We start from the raw sequence: 20,716 nt of genomic DNA, 5'->3' as shown, positions 1-20,716 counted from the left end.
CACCGCTGTGTTCGTGGATATTCAGGCTCTGATCCCTTAGACAATGGTGGGGAAATGATTAGGTTGGTGTGAGGCCAAAGGAGAGCCGGTTCTTCCATAAATGAGAGATTTTGAGGACAACATAAGAGAATAGGGGATTATGAGAAAGAGAAACAAATGTGTGTGTGTATATATATATATATACCCGCTTCATGTTTGAAAGCGGGCTAAATATATAGATACGTATTATAAATCTATTATATTGTAGATCATAACGACAGTGTGTTATATATATATATATATATATATATATATATATATATATATATATATATATATATATATATAAACTGATTTTTATGCAATGTATTCTGATATATTGTAGACATTATATATGAACGATAGACTTCTGATATTGTAAATTGATTTTTTTTTAATTTTATTTTAATTAAGTGGATATATAATTTTTATTTAAAATAATTAAGCGGATATATTTTCATTAATAATTTTTATTTGTTGTAACTAACCAATTTTTTTTACCTCCTTTTAAAGATCTAGACCGAATTTCATTTTAATATGAAAATAACTCACAAGCCGAAGTTAATTTAATTAATTGAACAGTTAATTTTATTAATTTCGGTCTATTGGGCTATTATTTTAAATAAAATGAATCTTGGGCTATTTTTTAAAAAGAGCGTGAGCTAATGGACTACTGATCTAATTGCCCCAATAAAATATGTATTGTGTATTTAAATATTAAAAAAAAATTAACGACTCATGTCTGGGTACGGAATGATAATTTTGTTATTTGGGTATTACCCTATATATACGTTATTCGAAACGAATAGGTATTAACTAGCAAAATTTCCATCCCTACTAAAAAATGTAATATTGATGTCAATTTTTCGGAGATTAACCGATCTGAATTTCAAATTTAATATTCCGTAATTTAGCTGGCCTGAAGATGCTCTATTTATATGTAAGAAGACTAAATGTTAGGATTTATCATAATTTATTTTTTATATTATGAACCTTTAAAGATATAATGATATTAATGCAAATAATATATAGGCATCAAGAATCACTCTTTTAAAAAAATCTCTCCTAAAGAAAAATCTGAAAATTGACTTGCATTGTTTTCTAAAGTTATTTAAAACAGAATAAAACAATTGAAGCATATAACTCATAAGGAATTTATCAAAATAAAAAAAATAATAATATCATATCACTTTTTATCTGAACATATCAGGGATTGAAATATCAAAGAAATCGGGAGAAAATTAATCAGTATACCGATTTTTGGCACTTTTCAGTAGCGGTAAGAATAAAACCGCTAGATACCGAGAAAATCGTCGATTACTAGCAGAAAATTGGATCGATTATCAAAACTCTGAAAATCATGTCAATTTTTTTAAATTAAAAAAAAAATTGGTCATTTTAAAATAATTCAGTCAATGGTCGTGACGACTTTAAATTTTTTTAAATTTCAAGCCTATGGTCGTGGGCGTTAAATAATAAAGAGTTGATTGCTCCAATGAATGTGTTGAATTGCAAAACGTGATGTGTTGTAATGAAAAGGTATTGTAGACTTTACATTTTTATCTTATGTGTGAAACACTATTTTTATATAATTATTTACTGGATATCACTAAGTAAATTCAATATTTATCAGTTTATCACATCACTAACGATAATTTCATCGGTACAATTTACCATTTTCTTCACTGTATACCTCGACAAATCAATATACCAACAAAATTTGAGTTCTGATACGCCATCGATAATGTTATTTCAATCCTTGTAATATACCATATCATTAAGAAAAGCTAATCCAAGTAGTATATATGATGTCATGAACTCAACCAATATGAATTTCGTGTGTGTACTGTTTCAAAGGCTCAACTTCTTTACAGTTTCAAAGGTGCAAGAAACTAATTGAAAACATTTCACCTTATATACAGACAACGCAATTACAAGTTTACAACGAAGAGAGAGAGAGAGAGAGAGAGAGAGAGAGAGAGAGAGAGAGAGAGAGAGAGAGAGAGAGAGAGAGAGAGAGAGAGAGAGAGAGAGAGAGATCTACTTACATTCTTATGGAAATGGTCAAACTGTTATACATTGCTTTCGTTTTCTGTACACACATTCAATTCAAATTGAATTGCACGTCACTCATGAATATTTCTAATTAAAAAGAAAAGACACGATCTTTAATTTTTACAAAAATCTGAGGATTGATTCAGGGTGCTTGACCATATGTACACATGCCCTAACACATGGTGACGTACCCCACAACACAAACCCCCCAACAAATAAATAAATTAATTTCTCATAAATAAAATAAATACACAACACAAAACACTCACTGCGCCAAATATTTTGGGTCCCCACATGACTACATGCCTCACCCATACCCAAAACACCTTTGCGGGACCCACAGCTTCACATGGGCGTGCCCTGAACGTAAAACCGACGGCCGAGATCTCGTCCCCGCGTTCCCCAAGGAACGAATCCTGTCCCTCCACGTGGACTCGAATAAAAGTCTTCCATTTGGGCGGCTGAGCTTTGTCCCGTTCTTGTCCCCCAAATAGATAGGCAAGTCGCCTCAATGGTGCTGCTTTTGCTACCGACAACTTAGCTTGCCTTTGTCCATAATTCATGCCCAATTTATTAATATCACCAAAATAAAATAACAAAATAAATTAAAAATCTTCCTTTTCTCCATAATATATCATCTACTTATATATATATACACATATACACCAACATTATAGAAACCCTTCCCAACGCAACCCTGCTTATTATTAAACAAACTTGTTAGCTCATCAACTCAAGAAGAACCATTGCATTTTCTTTTGCTGGAAGAGAATACGAAAACGACATGGAGTATAAGGACGAAATGATGGTGAATCTGAAGGCAACTGAGCTGAGGCTGGGTTTGCCAGGGACACACGACGCTGATTACAGCGGTGAACGAGATGAATCATCTTCCACCGTGAATACGACACCAAACGCCAAGAAACGACAATCAGATCGTCACCAAGAGAGCAGCACTATGAACATATCAGCTGATCATGTTGTTCAGTCTCAACAAGACGAAGAAATAGTTCCTCCTCCAGCCAAGTAAGCCCTCTAGCATTCTAATAATTAAGATACAAAAAATCTCAATCTGCAAAGTTTGCTTATTTAATAATTTTATTTTATTTTATTATAGGGCACAGATTGTGGGTTGGCCACCGGTGAGATCGTACAGGAAGAACAGCCTGATGATGAGTCAGCAAAAGAAGAGCCCTAATAACAATTCGGAGGCTGAGAATGTTTGTGGGACGTTTGTGAAAGTGAGTATGGACGGAGCTCCATATCTGAGGAAGATAGACCTTAGGGTTTACAATAATTACCCTGAGCTTTTGAAGGCCTTGGAGGACATGTTCAAGTTCACGATCGGTAAGCACGTAAATATATTGTGTTCAAATAATACATATAATTGTCTATTTGTAATAAAGTTCTTACGTGAGCTTTTGTTCTTGTCATTTTAGGTGCGTATTCTGAGAGAGAAGGTTACAAAGGATCTGATTTTGTGCCAACTTATGAAGACAAAGATGGTGATTGGATGCTTGTTGGAGATGTTCCATGGAAGTAAGTTTCTATTAATATATATTTTTTGTTAAAAAAAAAAAAACCTATGGGCATTTTTTTTTTGTCTTGTTTAGAAATAAATAACTCATGAATTTTTTTTTTTTTTTTTCAGTATGTTTATGTCATCATGCAAGAGAATGAGGGTCATGAAGGAGTCAGAAGCAAGAGGCTTAGGGTGTGGTGTATGAGAAAAATCACACCATGATCTAAAAAGCATATATCAAATATATATACCGTCTCATCGCAAAGTTTGGGTTCTCCTAAGCAAAGGAAGAAGGATGTTGTGATTATTATTTAACATGTGTAGACAAAGAAGCGGTGAAGAAAGAAAAAGAAAGAGAAAGAGATATGTTGTTTGAACTTTAAAGCTTGTTTTTCATTTGTAGGAGAAGAAAAAAAAACGTTTGGGAATGTGATTTTTTGTTTGCACGTTGTCTTGTTCTGAAAGATATCCGATCAAATCGCTGATCATAGGAATCGCATGAGTATGAGACATTTGACATAAGATTTTTGTACAAAAGGAAAGAGAGATGGAATATTTAGGGAAAAAAAAAGCATTATTAGCTATATAATATATCTATTTAGTATATACATCATGTTTCAAGTATTTTTTGTCAAGAATTATATATGTAATCATTAGTTGTGAATGTAATAAACTATAAATACTTTGATGCGCTTTGCAATTTTGAATTTTTGTCTGGCTAATTAAACATGGGAAAATTAAGCTGGTAAAAATGGACTTTGTATATGTGTTAATATATTACTTATGGAGATTTTATATTGGGAAGGTTGAAAGTGCATCTATATTTATTATTTGTTGTTTTTTTTATTAGGTCTAAAAACTGAATTGGTCAAATTCTTCCACAATACATCAGGTTCAAATTAGAAACAATTCAAAATCGGCTTGGTAGCGGATGGCAGAGATCTTGAAAATGTGTTGTGTGAATGTCGTGAATACTAATTATTTTATTTTTCTTTGATTTAATAAGCAGACTTAACTAAAAACTAAATTAAAGCCTCATAATTAATTTCCTCCAAACAATATCGTTATAACTAATAATAATACACATACGTTGCTCTTTGACGACAATGACATCAACCAATTTGGTTACACAGGGAAATAAAGTAGGGTGAAATTGATTTTCCAAAATACTCATACATAATCATTATTATATGTTTCACCTTTGAAATAATTTAACAAAAACGAAAGGGGTCAAAAGAAGTACTACTCATTCACGAACCTGCAATTCTTCTTCCTTAAGCAAAGGGACACAATAATGAGCATTGAGTAATAGTAATTAATATTTCCCATCTAGTTAAAAGCAAGGAAAAGTTACTGCGTGGTAAAAAGCTAAATAGGTTTACCTCTTGGAGGAATTTGTGAATAAGAAAAACAGTACATTCTATATTCACGATTGCGATCCACACGTTTATACTTTGAATCTTGAGCAATTTAAAAAACGGACATCCTTTAAAATACGATCTATAATATGTATATACATAATTATAGATATATTAATTAGTAGCCATGGTAAAATTAACAAAATGGTAAAATTATGTCATATATAGATGAAAAAATTTATAGCAATAATACAAATTACTTATCATTTACCAAAAATCAAATATTGACACATTTAGTATCAAATGTATCACAAAATTAACCAGTTTTTTACCAAATGTGTTACGAAATCAACCAATTTGTAATCGATTTGATACTAAATGTGTCATTATTTTGATTTTAGTTGATTTTTAATAATTGTCAAGCAAATGATATTATTCGTATCAATTTCTTTACATAGGTGTGCTTTGAGACTGTTGCAAAATTAATTTATTATCTTTCTAATTGTGCGTGTTACCAAATAACTTATCAACAACTCTGTTTTTTACATTTATTTTTTTTATATTATTTTTTCAGAATTTCTTATGTAAATAGTTAATACTTAATACTCAAGTTGGCATGTTAATGGCTGTCAACACCATTAAAACTGTATTATTTTTTTCCCGGAAAATCTTATCGAGAAATGAGTAAATTTTTGGGACTTCGTAATTATTCATTTAGACAATAATATTCAAAGTAAAAAAGCAACGAAATGCTAACACACAACTAAACAAAGCAAATGGGTCTGAGTCTGGCTACTATTTGTTGCTAATAAACGCATAGGATCCGATTTAGCTTTATTGATATCATACATACTGCATATAAATTATACCCTTTGATTATTTATATACTTTCTTACAGGATTGATGAATATATTATGTGGTTTCCCGATATATTACACATACAATTAATTACTTTATTAACCACAAACATCAGGTGGAAAATCTGCCTCCTTTATCTCCTCTTTTTCCCTTGTCTTTTGGTGAACGAAAGAGAAGAAAAGATTAGAAGAAACAAGATCTGACACGATTCCGGGACTTGACTATAGATATTTTCAGTTTTTTAGTTGTCGGTATTATGATCGTTACTGTTTTGTGAAGTAATAAGTGGTGAGAGGTAATTGAACTGTTTGGTATAAGTTAACAAGCCTATTACTTTTTCTTCACAACTGTGATATACAGAATTATTGATATTTAATTTTATGATCAATATCCAAAAATACATGTTAATTTTTTTTTTCCTCCGTCGAAATATAGTGTGGTTTGTTATGGCGTTGTTTTTTTTTTTTTATCCAAAGAAAAAATAACAAATCAAATAAAAAAAAACACCACTAACAGATCTGATTCGTCATAACTCGTTTTTTGCCCACTACTCTTAGCATCCGCTCGCTCCTACTATTTGTTAAAAGTGTAGATCTCACTCACACTAAAAAAATTAGCTCAAAAATGGAGATTTTTAAATATCTTTAAAGAGTTTATTACCTCAGTCGACGTGGAACCTTTTAATACATTTTCCTCACGCCTAGGATGAACATCTAGGGCATGAAATTTGTAAGAATGAACCTGTCGGCCCAATAACATGTTACAAGGGTGGGCCTAATAACTCACGCTCAACAACTAGTTCAAAGATTGAGGATCGTCGAACACGTAACACATTACAAAGATTCATAGTTGATGTGAGACATTGTAATAATTAATCTCTACTCCTCTTCGGGAACTAGAAAACGCTCATTTCACTATGAGCTATACTAATATCATCTCGCGCTTGAGCATTAGATTGCCTGTCATTAATACGCACCAAAAGTTCTCAAGTGTGATACCTCACAGATACCGTTTTTCAGGTCTTGGTTTTTTCCAAATTAAAAGGTGAACTGTCATTAATTTGAGGTTCATCTAAGTTAGTCATAAAACTTACATGGATCCTTAAAGTGACGTGTTCAATCTTCCGATACCACGCGTGTTCTTGAGTGTTCATCAGAAAAACACAAAATTGATTAAAAAGAAATCAAATTCAAAAGATTCTTTTTTTTTCTCTTCGAAATCAAAGGTTCCATTTCATCATTAATGTAAGGATATTGTCAAATATAATAAAGACAGTCAAGATTTTTTTTTTTTTTTTTTTTTTGTTAGCCATGATTTAGATGAAATTAATTTGAGGCCAGTACAATGGCAATAACACCTTAATGGGGTTGGCTTTCAAAGTAAAACCTTGACCAACAAGGGACAGATATGATCTGGTTCCACAGCAATGAGATAGAATGTGTTGAGCCAATAGTAAAGCGACACGTCTTGAAGGTACGCCATAATTCATAACACCACTATGATATGTTTTTGCTCATACCAATTATTCAACAAAGAGAGAAACGGCCAGTGGCAGAGTTTGAAATTCCAATCCAGCCACACCACAAGTTAGGGAATACGGTAAGTTTTGTTTCTTCATCAGGACACACCACATGTTGTGGTGGTCCTTTGAAATGTTCTGGCAAATTTAGCCACTATATATATATATATATATATATATATATATATATATATATATATATATAATGTAGCCATAGTTGTCATGACTCATATCAATGAACAATAAGTAAATGCGCAAAATATTACAACATTCTACATTTATTATTTGGTTGAATTAATACAAATTCAGTTTTGCATGGCTCCGTTATAACAATTACTTGCTCAAGGCAAAAAGAGAAAAAAAAATGATATTATTAATGATATTGCAAGAAAATCATGATAGAAGATCATATCCGTTTGACATGCGAAACTTTAGATAAGTACATATATTATACAAAAATAAAATAAAAAGAAGATATTCTAGTTATTTTTTTGCCCACTTAGTTCATGAGTGTATCAAAATCCAGTTGATGAATCAAAGTATATAGTTTGAGGGTGATAGGTTAAGACTCATGTACAATGTCATTAGGTAATGACAACTAAGATCATGACTGAATGATCTTATATATAACTCTAATACATTATTTTAATATATACTTAAGATATGTATAAACCCTTTTTGAGAGACCATTGTATTAATTTATAATTTTATAACTAAACCTTTGGAATATTGGACTCGCCATGTTGCATTAAAGAAATGTATTGGCATTAAACATGTATAAAGTGTGTTACTTATCTAATGACAAACCATAAACCAAACACCCTCTTACATTTCACGTCAAATTATTATACGCCAAGAATGAAATCATGTATTGTATTCTTTGAATGTTAGTTTTATATATTGTTCTGTAAGTTCTTTGAATCACATTGATGGTCTTGTCCTGTCATGCTACATTAAGTTCTTTGAATGCCATTGATTTTGTGTTGTCAAGTTACATTAAGTTCTTTAGTTTTATATATATATATATATATATATATATATATATATATATATATATATGTATATATATTTATATGTATATACATTACCCCTTTGACTCAAGAACTTCCTTGAAATATGCAAAATTTTAATACAAATCTGACACTGATTCATGAACTGCCATTTATTCATTTCATAACATTGTTTTTGGCTCTTGCATTGTCAAATGTGGTTAAGCAGATTTGTGTATGTATACATATACCGATTCTAAAAAAAAAACTAGATTGTAGCATATCATAGATGAAATAAAATTAGACCGATCTTTAAGCTTGAACATAAACCAAATGAATTTCAACTATACGTTAGCTCTTGATATCACTGTTCAAATCCAAGATTAGACCTATTATGCATGAACGAATAAAGCAATCAAAAGTGTCAAAAAAAACTATGAGCCGTTGTTTTTCATTAATTTCGTGTATATTAAACTGCGTCGGCGAAGTTTCACGGTTAATCCTTCAAGAGTATGTATCGGTTAGACCCTTTTGTCCAATCCTCAACATTTTCGCCCTGAACTACCTTTCCTTCGTAAAAGAATATTGCAGAGGATTATAAGGGGCTGAAATCGAGATGACTTGATTACGAAGCCGACTGCTATTCTTCTCGAGGGTTTCTACTGGGATGAAAAATATTTTGTCTGTCATTCTTTTTGGGGTTCGCTCGTTTCGTTTTCATCCTCCAACTCCTCCTCGGAGCCATGGTCGGATTGTTCGTTCTGAGGCGGTTCGGGATCCGAACTCTGGTTGGAGACAACCACGGCGAAGTGGTTATGTGAAATAGTTGGTTCTTCATCGTCCGTAGAGACTGTGTTTTTCTGTTGTGTCGCTTCTGATGCCACATATGTGATGCCGAGTTTCTGTCCATGAGTTAGTCCTCGGCAATAACCCTGCCGAAAAAAAACAGTATTATTATTTTTATCATGTTCTTTTTCTACAAGCTAATACGACCAACAAACCTTAAGCTATTAGCACATGGATTTTCTACATTATTTTTTTCCTTCAATATGAAAATGATGTACTCAAATAAGCACCACGACTAAAGTAAATGGTAGAGAAAATCGAAATAGAACAAGAAATGTAATAAAATGACGCCACAAAAGTTCGATCCCTCTCTGATTACAGGCCCGTTTCTATTTAATGTCTTGTAATTTTGGGAGAGTTATACAAATACCCCATTTGAAGATAATAATTTCACCCTTAAAAAAAGAGAAAATAATTCCAAGAATACATTATATTTTCAAACATTCCATAAATACCTCATTATTTTTTTTATTTTCAGATACTTGAAATGAAACTGTTGTAAACAGTAAGAAAGAAAGAAAATAAGTCAAACAAAAATGTAAACATAAAGGAATATACTTTAAAAATCAGGTACTTATGAAATACAAATATTTGAGGAATTAAGTTTGAAAAGAAGATACTTGAAGTAAGTTCTTCTATGGTTCTATCATCTAAACCTCCAAAACTTTCCCCATTTAGCATGACTTTCATGTGAAAACCCAATTTAAATAACTTGATGCAAGTTCTCTCCAAAAAAATTAAGAGTATCAAAAGTTGAGAATGTAAGTACGAGACGGACCTTCATGTATCCCGATACGGGAATCGAATCAGAAAAACTTCTCCGCAATCGCAGCCCACCTCGTGCCCAACTCCCAAACGACCGGTTCTCGTTGGCTCCTTGAGTGCTGTCTGCACGGGTTTCCCGGTCTGCGTCGCCGGTTTCGCAGAACGACCCGAGATAAGAACACCGCTCGTTGACTAGAGATATCTGTGGGGTCGACGGAAAAATGTGGCCTTCCGTGCTGAATACATACCTGCATAGAGGATAAGGCAAATCTCAATTCCATCCAAAGAACTCTCCAAAGTGCATAATAATTAAGATCTGCAGAATGCTTACTTGTACGGCCCTGTTTCGACCAGGTTATCGGGACCCGCAGCCAAATCGAAAAGAAGCCACAGATATTTAACCTAATCCAAATATTAAATCGCTATCATGACAAACAAGCCACATATATTTACACTAATCTATAGTTAAATGAATAAATTACTAATTTATCCTTCCGGGTCTAACATGTTGATCCCGAAATGGAAGTACTCAAGCTCAACACGGGTCTTACTGTTTCGGCAAGGAAAAAGCTTTCCATGTGGTCTTCTTGCTTGTGAAACTCTACATCGGAAATGTGACAATATCCACAAGGGCATCGCGCACCGTATTGCAAGCTAGCCAGCATATCTCGTCCAACGTCAAGATATCTACAAATACGTGTCAAGGACATTTTTTTTTTTCTTGGATGAGGAAACGGAAAGAAAAATATTTCAAAGAGAGCTTAGATTTTCTCAACTTAAAATATGAAGGGGAAAAAATGATAATTCTGTACTTACTTTGGATCTCTAGTAGCTTTGTAGAGCCAATACGTGCTCTCAATTAATTCTGGACGCAATGGATAACTTTTCTGCCCAGGCTGCATATACAATACAAGTAAGGATATAAAACACGATATCCATTAGAAAAATATGAATAGAACAAACTATTGGCCGCCGAAATGAGACAAATTCAATTTATTCGATTCTATCATAACATTTTTTGAAAGACTTGCCTATACAACAAATTTTGAAAACAAAACAAGTTCCCACACCTTGCTAACTAGTTACCAGAGGTAAGAAAATTAAATAGCTTTTATACTCAAACCTTCACATAGATAGGCTAAACTTCATATGACAAATAACTTGATCATATTACATTGATTTGTCGCATCACTAGGCCTTTTACTGAACACTAGTGGGATCCTCATAAAGGGCACACGGGTAAACGTGTTTCCTGAATAAAGGGAGATATTTAATTACCTGTACAGTGAGTGTGGCGAGATTGAAACCCTCCGGAGTGAAACCGTACTTTTTCCAAACGCTGAAGAAGGCATTATGAGTTCGAATTGCAGGATCAATATCACCAGCTAAAACCTTCCAAAACATTTAATACTCAGTTTCATCCGTGAATATCAACAGAGATAATCAACCACTCGAAACATTTCGGGTTATAACAATAATAAACAACCTGAAGCCCTGGCCAGAACGCCTGCAAGCTGTTGAACAATGGCCAAACAAGAGAAGCAGAATCCATGTTTACTTCAACGTACCTTCAACCAACACAGAATTCCACTTCACGCTAAATTCAATTGACAAACCCAGAAATCTTTTTTTAATCAAAAGAGCGATTGGATTGAAAAAATAAAGGATTTCTTTTTATATACCAAGGATCATTGAAAAGATAGTGCATTGCAGCTGCATAAGCTTCTTTAAATATGAATAAATACTCTTCATCTCCAAATAATAAATAAGCCTGTAATAAATAAATAAAAACTGGGTTGAGTACAGAAATTGTGAAACTGAAAAAAAGGATTAACAGAGAAATGAAAATGTAATAAATTTTCATTCAAAAATGCTTATTGCTGACCTTTAGAAGGTACTCATAGAAAGAATCAATGCTAGTTCCTATTCCAGCATCCTGAGAAGCAAAAAAGAAAACAACCCTGTAATGAACTAAGAAAAACATCATCAATGTGTATGTATATCTCGCTTGGTTGATTAGATTGTTAATCTCAACAGAATGTTACCTTCTGTGTCCATTCACCAGTAAAAACATTAATGTGAGCTCCCACTAAATTAATCTTTGACCGGCAAGTCCAAATTCCACGTACAGCATTCTTGGTAACTTGTTCAAAAACTGAATAACACACGCATAATTTTATCCTCATGAGCACTCTGCGACTACCCAATTCAATAAAAAGAACAATACTGACTCATTGGCATCGAACCCTGTTTTTTTATTCTCTCAACAAGATTCAAAAGTCAAAAGTAGCAACCAACGAACTACAGTGTGAACAATCTGTTCCCGTGTGAATTTTTTTGCCATGACTGTTACTTGGAAAGAATTTACAGATGGTTAGATGGCAGAAAAATGTGTGTCGTCACTTACTAGGATCATTAGTCAATCGGCTGAGCACTCCGAATTCCAAAGTCAAAGTACCACCGCCAGCTGTTGATGTTATCTAAAAGCAATTGAATATACTTCAGATATTTGACCCAAACTTTCAAAGTCGAGATTTTTTTCAATTGTGAAATTGTGATTATGTTACTTGTTGACTTAAGAAGCAAGGTGTAAAAAGGGCTTTGCCTTGCTTTCATGTTCATCAACTCCATACAAAAGATTGACAGATCCAAAAGGTATTCCTACAAAAAAAAAAAGTTTGTAAGAAAAGAAAAACGGTTAATTGACTGGAGAGATATGATTTGCAGAACACTTTAGAAAATCAATTCAAACCAGTGTAATCAAATGCAGTCTCAAAAAGCTACGAGGTTAATATAATGCAAAGTAAACGGCTTTTTTCCTTTTTCGTATGGGAGAGATAGAAATACCTGTAGGCGTGTCAAATGCAGGTAATAATCGGCGGGCTAGGTCCTCTGCCAAGTCAAGAAGCTCATTGTTATAGGTTGGAATTTTCATACCCTGAAACGAAATTTCTATAAATATCGACGAAGTGCTTTGTTATTAGATTGGGAAAACGATCAGCTCACTATCTCACACATTTTCATCACAGTTCTTTGGCTTCCCTAAAACAAACAAACTGAAATTCCTAAAATCGTAGTTACATGTTTTAAGTGAAGAAAACATTATGTAGTCATTGAATTTGTACCGTGGCAGAGTCACTTGCTATTAGATGTGAAGATATTAAACCACCAAGGACCCTGATTGTAGTCTCAAAAACAGAAACTGTCTTATTCTGCAGAGCACCCAAAAAAAAAAGAAAAAAACAAAGGTCATTATCACAAAAACAATGTGAATTTTTTAACAGAAACAGTGAGGGTATTATTATTAAATGAAAAGAAATATACATCGAATGAAAGTTGATTTTTAGCCAAAAGCCGGGCCGTATGCAAAAAACACGTCGATCCCGAAAAGAGGACACAAAAACCACAACCAAAACAATGTGATTTGTGTTATTCGAACTTTCTTTTTTTACCGAAGAATGGTAAGAGCATTATACGATTGATCATACACAAAGCATCTACAAATTCACTATTTGCCTCAATAATAGGCTCGTTGTCGGTAAACTAATTGTAACATCACTCACTATATCAAACCGAATGTTTTTACCGATCCATTCAACCGAACTTGCAAAGCGTTCCTGATCTCCAAGCAATGCCAATGTGTCTAACGAGTCAATCTGAGATGACAAACAATGCCAAAAAGGTTTAGATACAGACTAATTAAAATTATAAAATAGTAATTAATGGCAAAAAAAGGTGTTTATTTCTCCTTTTTTCCTAATTACAATCTTACCAGAGTCAAAGCATAACCCCCAAGTGTGTCTTCTCCGCCGCACGACAGAGGTCTCAGTTCATCGCGTGGAAAAGCATTATCCATATATCCATTAAAAGCATGATAAAACATTTCTCGTACCTACAGAATATATTTCCCAAAGAAACTGATATACCATTGTGTATTATTAGTGATACTTCACTATATTTCACACGCATCGTGATTTTTTGGTTTCATAAAGCATGTGCCAAATTTCACTTATTGAATAGAATTTGCATACACAAAAATCATCCTAATAAACAAGACAGGAATTATAATTTCTTATATGTAAGCATAATCCACTCTTTTGGGGGCAAAATTGGATACTGAGAACTGAATATTAAAGCACTTAAATGTTTTTTTTTTTTTTTTGGCTACTCTATCCGAATTGCACAACTCATCATCAATTCTGTATTTTATACTTTTACAATAATCAAGTCTACGCTGGGTGTTACTTGGAAAATACATAATCTTCTTCGTCTTCCATTAATAAAAACAATTTCCTCCAATACATGTTTATCATTACTTGCCAATGCCAGTTCAAATCTAATTTTTTTGTTAAAAATTAAAGAGTAAATAAAAAAAAAAAAAAAAAAAAAAAACAGATCACTGGAACACCCAGCACAATACGCAGACAAAATTTAGTAAAATGACAACCTGTACTACTCCAGAAACATTTGAATCCTCAAGGTTCTAGCAAAAACTCCAAGGAATCAACGAGAAATTCAAATTCGGAATTTTTTACCTCGTCCCTGAGGAGTTTAGCTTCTTCGGAAGTGACTCCATCTGCAAGAACTCTGAGCACAGCAACATTGGATAAAACAAAGACCAGCAACAAAATGGATACAATTTGAGCTTTCGGTTTCAGAGCTTCCATGGATTTCGATTTCGATTTCAGTTTTATTTTTGTTGTTCGTCGCTCATTAAAGTTCCTTTCTTTATCAATCGACGTATTTACCGCGATATATAAAGCATTAAAAATATAGCTATGAATCCATACGACTTTTTTTATTTGCTAGGAGAATTCATACGACTTAATGGCCAATGGAAATGAAGAACAGTCCACACGGCGTCTAGTTATTGGATTTTATCATTTATACTCTTTACGGGTACAGAAACTTTTTCTGGTTTGTCGTTTTAAGCTTCGCATATCTCATAATGTCGTTTTCAAGTACTTGTCATTTGGACTTTGGACGTGAATGTCCAATTTTTTTGTTTTTTTTTTTGCTCTGATGTCCAATTTTTTTGTTATTAAATCAATATCTTCTTTAATGCAAAAGTATATATGTATATATATATATATATATATATATATACACATATGAGATATTTATAAAATAAAAACATGAAAGGGCAAGTTTCTCTTAGACTCGAGCCCATAGCCGATGATAGAACAAGAATAGATATTTTCTGTTTCCTACTCACACGAGTCCATATTCATGCTTTTCTATCAAGTCTTTTTCAGATGTAATTGAAGGCAAAAAAAGAATATTTCGAGAAACTCTACTTGGCAAACGACGACACCCAAGATTTGCTTTATCGGGTATCAAACGCGAGCTACGAGCAAATAGAGCACCTTTCAAAAGTATCAATACCGTCTCATGGCAACTAGTTTGGTCTAATGGTAATTCTACACATATGTTAGTTGAGAGGTCTTGAATTCGAGTACCATTGGCTGTAGAAATACATACCCCCTAACAAGTGTGAATGATGTACCCTCTTTCCGCTTAATACTCATGTACTAAATTATATAATATTGGTCAACAGTGCCACATACGCTTGCATTGCTAACAGATATGGTCTAAAGAAGGAGCGAGTGGGGCAAAGGCCCAAAACCCCTTCTTTTATTTGAGATAGTATTTGCCTATTGTAGGACTAAATTGGAGGCTTATTCCAATTTTTTTTTTCCCAAAAAAAGGTCACAAATAGGATTAGTTCATGAAATAGAATTTCTTTTCCTCATTTTTACCCCCGTTTTACCGAATTGTAATGACAATTTTACCCTTCATTTTTCCCACCTTTATTTCTATATAATATATTTTAATAAAAAGAAGAGAGAGAAAGACTAAAAGAAAAAACTCAAATTTTAAAAGTCCGTAACTCTTGATTCCGATCTCCTTTTTAAAAATGTTTATTTCAACGCGAAGATCTCAGCGGCTACATTCTTTAAAGACTGGCCATGACCATATTATTATTTAGGCTTAAATTTCATGATCATGTTATCACGAAACTGCTAAATTTCGTGACAACATTGTCTAGGGTTCAGGGTGTTCACGAAATCAATAAATTTCGTGACCTTGTCTCATGAAATATCGAAATTTTGTACAATATAATACAAGTCACTATCTCATGGTCACAAAATAGAACAGTTCATGATGACTGTGGTAACGAAATATTGTATTTTCTATAGAAAATGCACGATATTAAGTTGGTCCGTGAAAGAACAATAGTTTTCAGGATAAAGTCAACTGGTATATAGCTGGAAAAAAAAATTCCTTAAACACATAAGACGTGGACACATTTGGATCACGAGATAACATGTTGTGTTAGTAAATTTGAAAATTAATATAGATTAGTTACCATTACATTTAAATATATCATTTTACTTATTTTTATATGATAACATTTGTGAGGAATTATATTTCTACAATATATACACGTCACGACTCATAAAATGTTGGATTACATGGTTCATAAGGTAACTTTTTTTTTTAAGATAATATTTCAACCTACACTCGTCACCAGGCTGTAAACCACTACTTTTCTTTGAATCAACTCATACTTGACAAAATTTAAAAGGAAAAAAATTGTGACAAGGATGTCACGAAATCAAACGTTACGTGACCATGTTGTCTCTGTTTCGTGACGATGTGATCATGGAATATGCAGAATTCGTGACGACAGTGGTCACGAAATCCATAATTTTTTAGTGACAATTTGGTCACGTAACACCGAAATTGTATGACTTTGTGGTCACAAAACGTAAATTTGAATAATAACATCGATTGGTTACCATTACTTTTAAGTATATCATATTACCAATTTTTTTATATGATAACATTTGTGATGAATTATATTTCTATAATATAATACAAGTTACTATCTCATGATCTCATACAATATTGGATTACATGGTTCATATTCTAATTTTTTTTTTTTTAAATTTCAACCCTTACGCATCACCAGGCTGGAAACCACTACTTTTCCTCGAATCAAGTCGTATTGGTCGAATTTTTGAAAAAAAAAAAAATTCGTAACTAGGATGTCACGAAATCAGCAAGCTTCGTGACCATGTTTTCTTTATTGCGTGACGATGTGGTCACAAAATATGCAGAATTTGGTCATGAAGCACCGAAAAGCTGTGATCTTATGGTCACGAAATGCTGAAATTTTGTGACTTTTTTGTTACGAAACGGAACAGTTTCTTGATGATTGTGGTCACGAAATGTTCTATATTTTAGAGAAAATGCACCATAATAACTTGGTCCGAGATATAACAATTGTTTTCAGGATAATGTCAATTGGTATGTATCTTAAACAAAAACAAAAACAAAAAAAAATCCTTAAATACATAAGAGGTGGACACATTTGGATCATGCGATAACACGTTATGTTACGTAAATTACATAGATCGAATACCATTACCTTGAAATATATCATTTTATCGATTTTTAATATGATAACATTTGTGAGGAATTATTTTCTACAATATAGTACAAGTCAATATCTCATGATCTCATAATAAGATAATTTTTTTAAAAAAAATTTCAATCCCCACTCGTCACCAGGCTGGAAACCAGTACTTCTCTTCGAATCAAGTCATACTGGTCGAATTTTGAAAAAAAAATCAATTTTGTGACAAAGATGTCTATAAATCAGGAAGCTTCGTGACCATTGTAATGAAATATGCAGAATTCGTGACGACAGTGGTCGCGAAATTTTTTATTTTCGTGATAACTTGGTCACGAAACACCAAAATTCCATGACTTTGTGGTCACGAAATGCTGAAATTTTGTGACCTTGTGGTCACAAAATAGAATAGTTTCGTGATGACTGTGGTAATGAAATGCTGTATTTTCTAGAGAAAATGCAAGATATTAAGTTGGTCTGCGAAAGCACAATAGGTTTCAGGATAATGTCAACTAGTAGATGTTGGAATAGATCTATGATTAAGAATAATTTATCGCTTCTAGCAAACGGCGGAATATAAAAAATTCTTTAAAACATGTAAAACGATTTTACTACCTAGACAAAGTTCATTAACATATAATCTAAAATAAAACTATAATGAGTTTTTCAGTAATTACCAACCTCGCTTGAAGCTTAAGCGTTGAGAAGCTTTTAGAAAGGTTGAATCGCTTGTCTCTCCACTTAGCTTGTCTCCTTGTGTCTTCTTGAATCCGAGCAATCACGACAGTTTCTACCACTAGAGTCTTCAATTTTAGAAAGGAATTAGTGTGTGGGTACTATTAAACACAATGACTCAAGAACTAGTCTTAGAGCCAAATAGGTAATACAAAACGCTAGGTCTAGTGCGGACCTAGGTGCCAAAACAAAAGAGCAAGAAGAAGAAGAAGAAGAGAGAGAGACAGAGAGAGAGAGAGAGAGAGAGAGAGAGAGAGAGAGAGAGAGAGAGAGAGAAGTTCTCAACTCAAAAACTTGTTTCAATATTGTGAATGAGGTGTAGTATTTATAGGAGAATGGATTGCCTTGAAGAGGTAATTTCCTCTTTTATATTGAATATCACATATTCATGAGCATAATCTTTATTTCCCATTCCTATCATAATAATACCAAGGTTGGAAATTTGTTTCCCTTTTTTTCTCTTTTTGGCCGTCCAACATATAACATATATGCTATAAATTTGTTTTCTCTTTTTCTTTTTGGCAAGTATCTTCATACATCAATGCACAAAATAATTTCCTCTTTTTTTTTATGGAGGGCCACGGATTTCTCATCTAGAACAAACTTCTAAAAGTTTCTTTATTTGTTCATGACAATACAAGAAAAGCCCATGTAGAATTTTCACATAAAATTCCATAAAATCAAATTCAATCCTCAATGCCCAAATACCATACTTAGCCGTGTGGGCTTAATTCACATTGTCATCTTATGACAATGTCCAAAATCTTATTTTGACATTCATACCATATTATGTCCTTATGGACAAAATTACCCTTTAGACAATTTTCGTAAAATTCGTCTAGTTCAACACTTGAACTCGTTTTGACTTAGCTACTAGTTTAATTAATCCTACTCTAATGACATGTGGTAGTGACCTCATGGATCCAAATGAACAAAGCTTGAGCTAGCATACTTGGACACAAAAGTTCACAAACCTTTTCCACTAAAGAGTTGACATTAAAAATCTCTCGGTTCAAATGAATATATTTTCTACTAAAAAATTCTACTTAATTGTGATGAGTGGATTCATTGAATATTACCTATGTTTACCCTTCATGAATATCATCAACTAGATGAGATTTATAAAATTACCATTTTACCCTTCTAGTTGTTATTTCCTCAACTCTTTTGTCACTTGTGAATAAGTTAAACAATGTATTGACAAGGAGCTAAGAAGTCACATTGATTCATCCAAAAAAAGTCATGACTCAATTTGGACACTGGCCAGTTCATTTAATCACATTCCAAGGAACAAAGCATGAGATGATATACATTGCATTTCAGCAATCTTGTATATGAATTCCATATTTATGAGATCTTCACAAAGTTGTTCATGACATCTTCATAACTTAGTACTTCATCAATAGGTCTTGTCTATATCACACAGTGAATCTAGAACTCTTACTTTCTCAAATGAGAGTATGTAAGCTATGAAATGACATGTCTTATTTCAGGATCGAGGTAAACATGATGCAATTCATACATAGTGACTTTGAGACAAAAGAGGTTAAATGATTTGTTCTTAAAATGTCTCTAGAAGTGCACTGATCAATTCAATATCTTCAGAAGAAACCTAGGAAGAACTATAGAGTCTCCAACTCTCTATGTCTCATAACCAGACATCATAGGTTCTCCTAAAAATCATACTGAGAATAATAGTCCTTTGATCCTTAGATTGTGAATATTATGTTTTAAGAAAAACATAAAAAGTTTGTTCCTGCAAATCTATATTTGAATCTTCATTTAATGTTAGGTTTGTTTAAGGACTAAAGACTAAGGTTTATCATGAATCTTCAAACAAACAAGGAAGAATGAATGAAAGTTTCAACTCTTTATTAATTATTCAGCAGTTACAAGCAAGAGTCTTCGTAAGACTTTATTACATCAAATGTATATAAGTTATGACTACTACTCTTCTTGTGGGCACCAATGCCAACATATATTTTATGTGTTGGGCTTATTTGTTTCGCCGAGTGGTTCATCGGGAACGCCGTCTCGTTGCTCATGACATCACCGAGTGGTCCGTCAGAGACTACCCCGTCTCGTGGCTCGTCACATCGCCGAGTACACATCTCATGCTCGTCTTGTGGCTTGTCACCTCGCTGAGTGGTCCGTCTCAGATTCGCTTGTCTCATTGCTCGTCATTTTGTTGAGTGGTTCGTTGGGGGACGATATCTCGTGGCTTGTCGCCTCACCGATCAGTCTGTCGGGGAAGCTATCTCGTGGCTTGTCGCCTTGAAGATTGGTCAATCAGGGACTCTATATCGTGGCCCGTCGCCTCGCCGAGTGGTCCATTGGGGATGCTATGTCATGGCATGTCGCCTCGCTGAGCAGTCTGTCGGGGACGTTATCTCGTGGTATGACGCCTCGCCGAGTGGTCCATCTGGGACACTATCTCGTGGTCTGTCGCATCGCCGAGTGGTCTATCAGGGACGCTATCTCACGGCTTGTCACCTTGCCGAGTGGTCCACCGGGGACGCTATCTCCTGGCTCGTCGCCTTGTTAGGTGGTCCATCGGCGACGCTATCTAGTGGCCCGTCGCCTCGCCGAGTGGTCCATCGGCGATGCTATCTCGTGGTCCGTCGCCTCACC

The 20,716-nt window shown here is 33.6% G+C and overlaps 2 protein-coding genes across 2 annotated transcripts; one reads left to right on the top strand and one right to left on the bottom strand.

Annotated features, from left to right (window-relative positions):
- The first annotated feature begins 2,729 nt into the window (after positions 1 to 2,729).
- ATAUX2-11 (AUX/IAA transcriptional regulator family protein) lies at positions 2,730 to 4,203 on the top strand. Its single transcript, XM_089616704.1, has 4 exons — positions 2,730 to 3,099; positions 3,191 to 3,420; positions 3,513 to 3,612; positions 3,725 to 4,203. Exons 1-4 carry the CDS (start codon positions 2,858 to 2,860, stop codon positions 3,798 to 3,800), a joined length of 648 nt encoding a protein of 215 aa, XP_089472830.1. The 5' UTR covers positions 2,730 to 2,857; the 3' UTR covers positions 3,801 to 4,203.
- Positions 4,204 to 8,573: 4,370 nt separating this feature from the next.
- Positions 8,574 to 14,680, bottom strand: LOC149393284 (Glycosyl hydrolase family 47 protein). The gene is made up of 17 exons (XM_089617667.1): positions 14,466 to 14,680; positions 13,703 to 13,822; positions 13,494 to 13,586; positions 13,056 to 13,142; positions 12,778 to 12,868; positions 12,536 to 12,591; positions 12,338 to 12,410; positions 11,976 to 12,085; positions 11,816 to 11,866; positions 11,613 to 11,701; positions 11,417 to 11,498; positions 11,209 to 11,322; positions 10,747 to 10,826; positions 10,482 to 10,617; positions 10,262 to 10,332; positions 9,944 to 10,178; positions 8,574 to 9,251 (listed from the first exon to the last, which is right to left on the bottom strand). The coding sequence occupies exons 1-17, from the start codon at positions 14,595 to 14,597 to the stop codon at positions 9,006 to 9,008; spliced, it is 1,866 nt and encodes a 621-aa protein (XP_089473793.1). The 5' UTR covers positions 14,598 to 14,680; the 3' UTR covers positions 8,574 to 9,005.
- Positions 14,681 to 20,716: the final 6,036 nt, after the last annotated feature.

This window comes from Urtica dioica, chromosome 6, assembly GCF_054948205.1.
Source record: "Urtica dioica subsp. dioica isolate 48M chromosome 6, U.dioica_male_clone48M_v1_H2, whole genome shotgun sequence".
Taxonomy (NCBI): domain Eukaryota; kingdom Viridiplantae; phylum Streptophyta; class Magnoliopsida; order Rosales; family Urticaceae; genus Urtica; species Urtica dioica.
Note: the sequence above shows the minus strand (reverse complement) of the source record. Positions and strands in the feature narration are given on the sequence as shown.

Excerpts from the sequence above, each read along its gene's own strand:
- ATAUX2-11 (XM_089616704.1), top strand. The coding sequence starts at position 2,858 with ATGGAGTATAAGGACGAAATGATGGTGAATCTGAAGGCAACTGAGCTG. Across the intron at positions 3,100-3,190 it reads ATAGTTCCTCCTCCAGCCAA|GGCACAGATTGTGGGTTGGC; the intron begins GTAAGCCCTCTA and ends ATTTTATTATAG. Across the intron at positions 3,613-3,724 it reads GTTGGAGATGTTCCATGGAA|TATGTTTATGTCATCATGCA; the intron begins GTAAGTTTCTAT and ends TTTTTTTTTCAG.
- LOC149393284 (XM_089617667.1), bottom strand. The coding sequence starts at position 14,597 with ATGGAAGCTCTGAAACCGAAAGCTCAAATTGTATCCATTTTGTTGCTG. Across the intron at positions 12,411-12,535 it reads TTGATGAACATGAAAGCAAG|ATAACATCAACAGCTGGCGG; the intron begins GCAAAGCCCTTT and ends AATTGCTTTTAG. Across the intron at positions 9,252-9,943 it reads CCGTATCGGGATACATGAAG|GGTTATTGCCGAGGACTAAC; the intron begins GTCCGTCTCGTA and ends TTTTTTCGGCAG.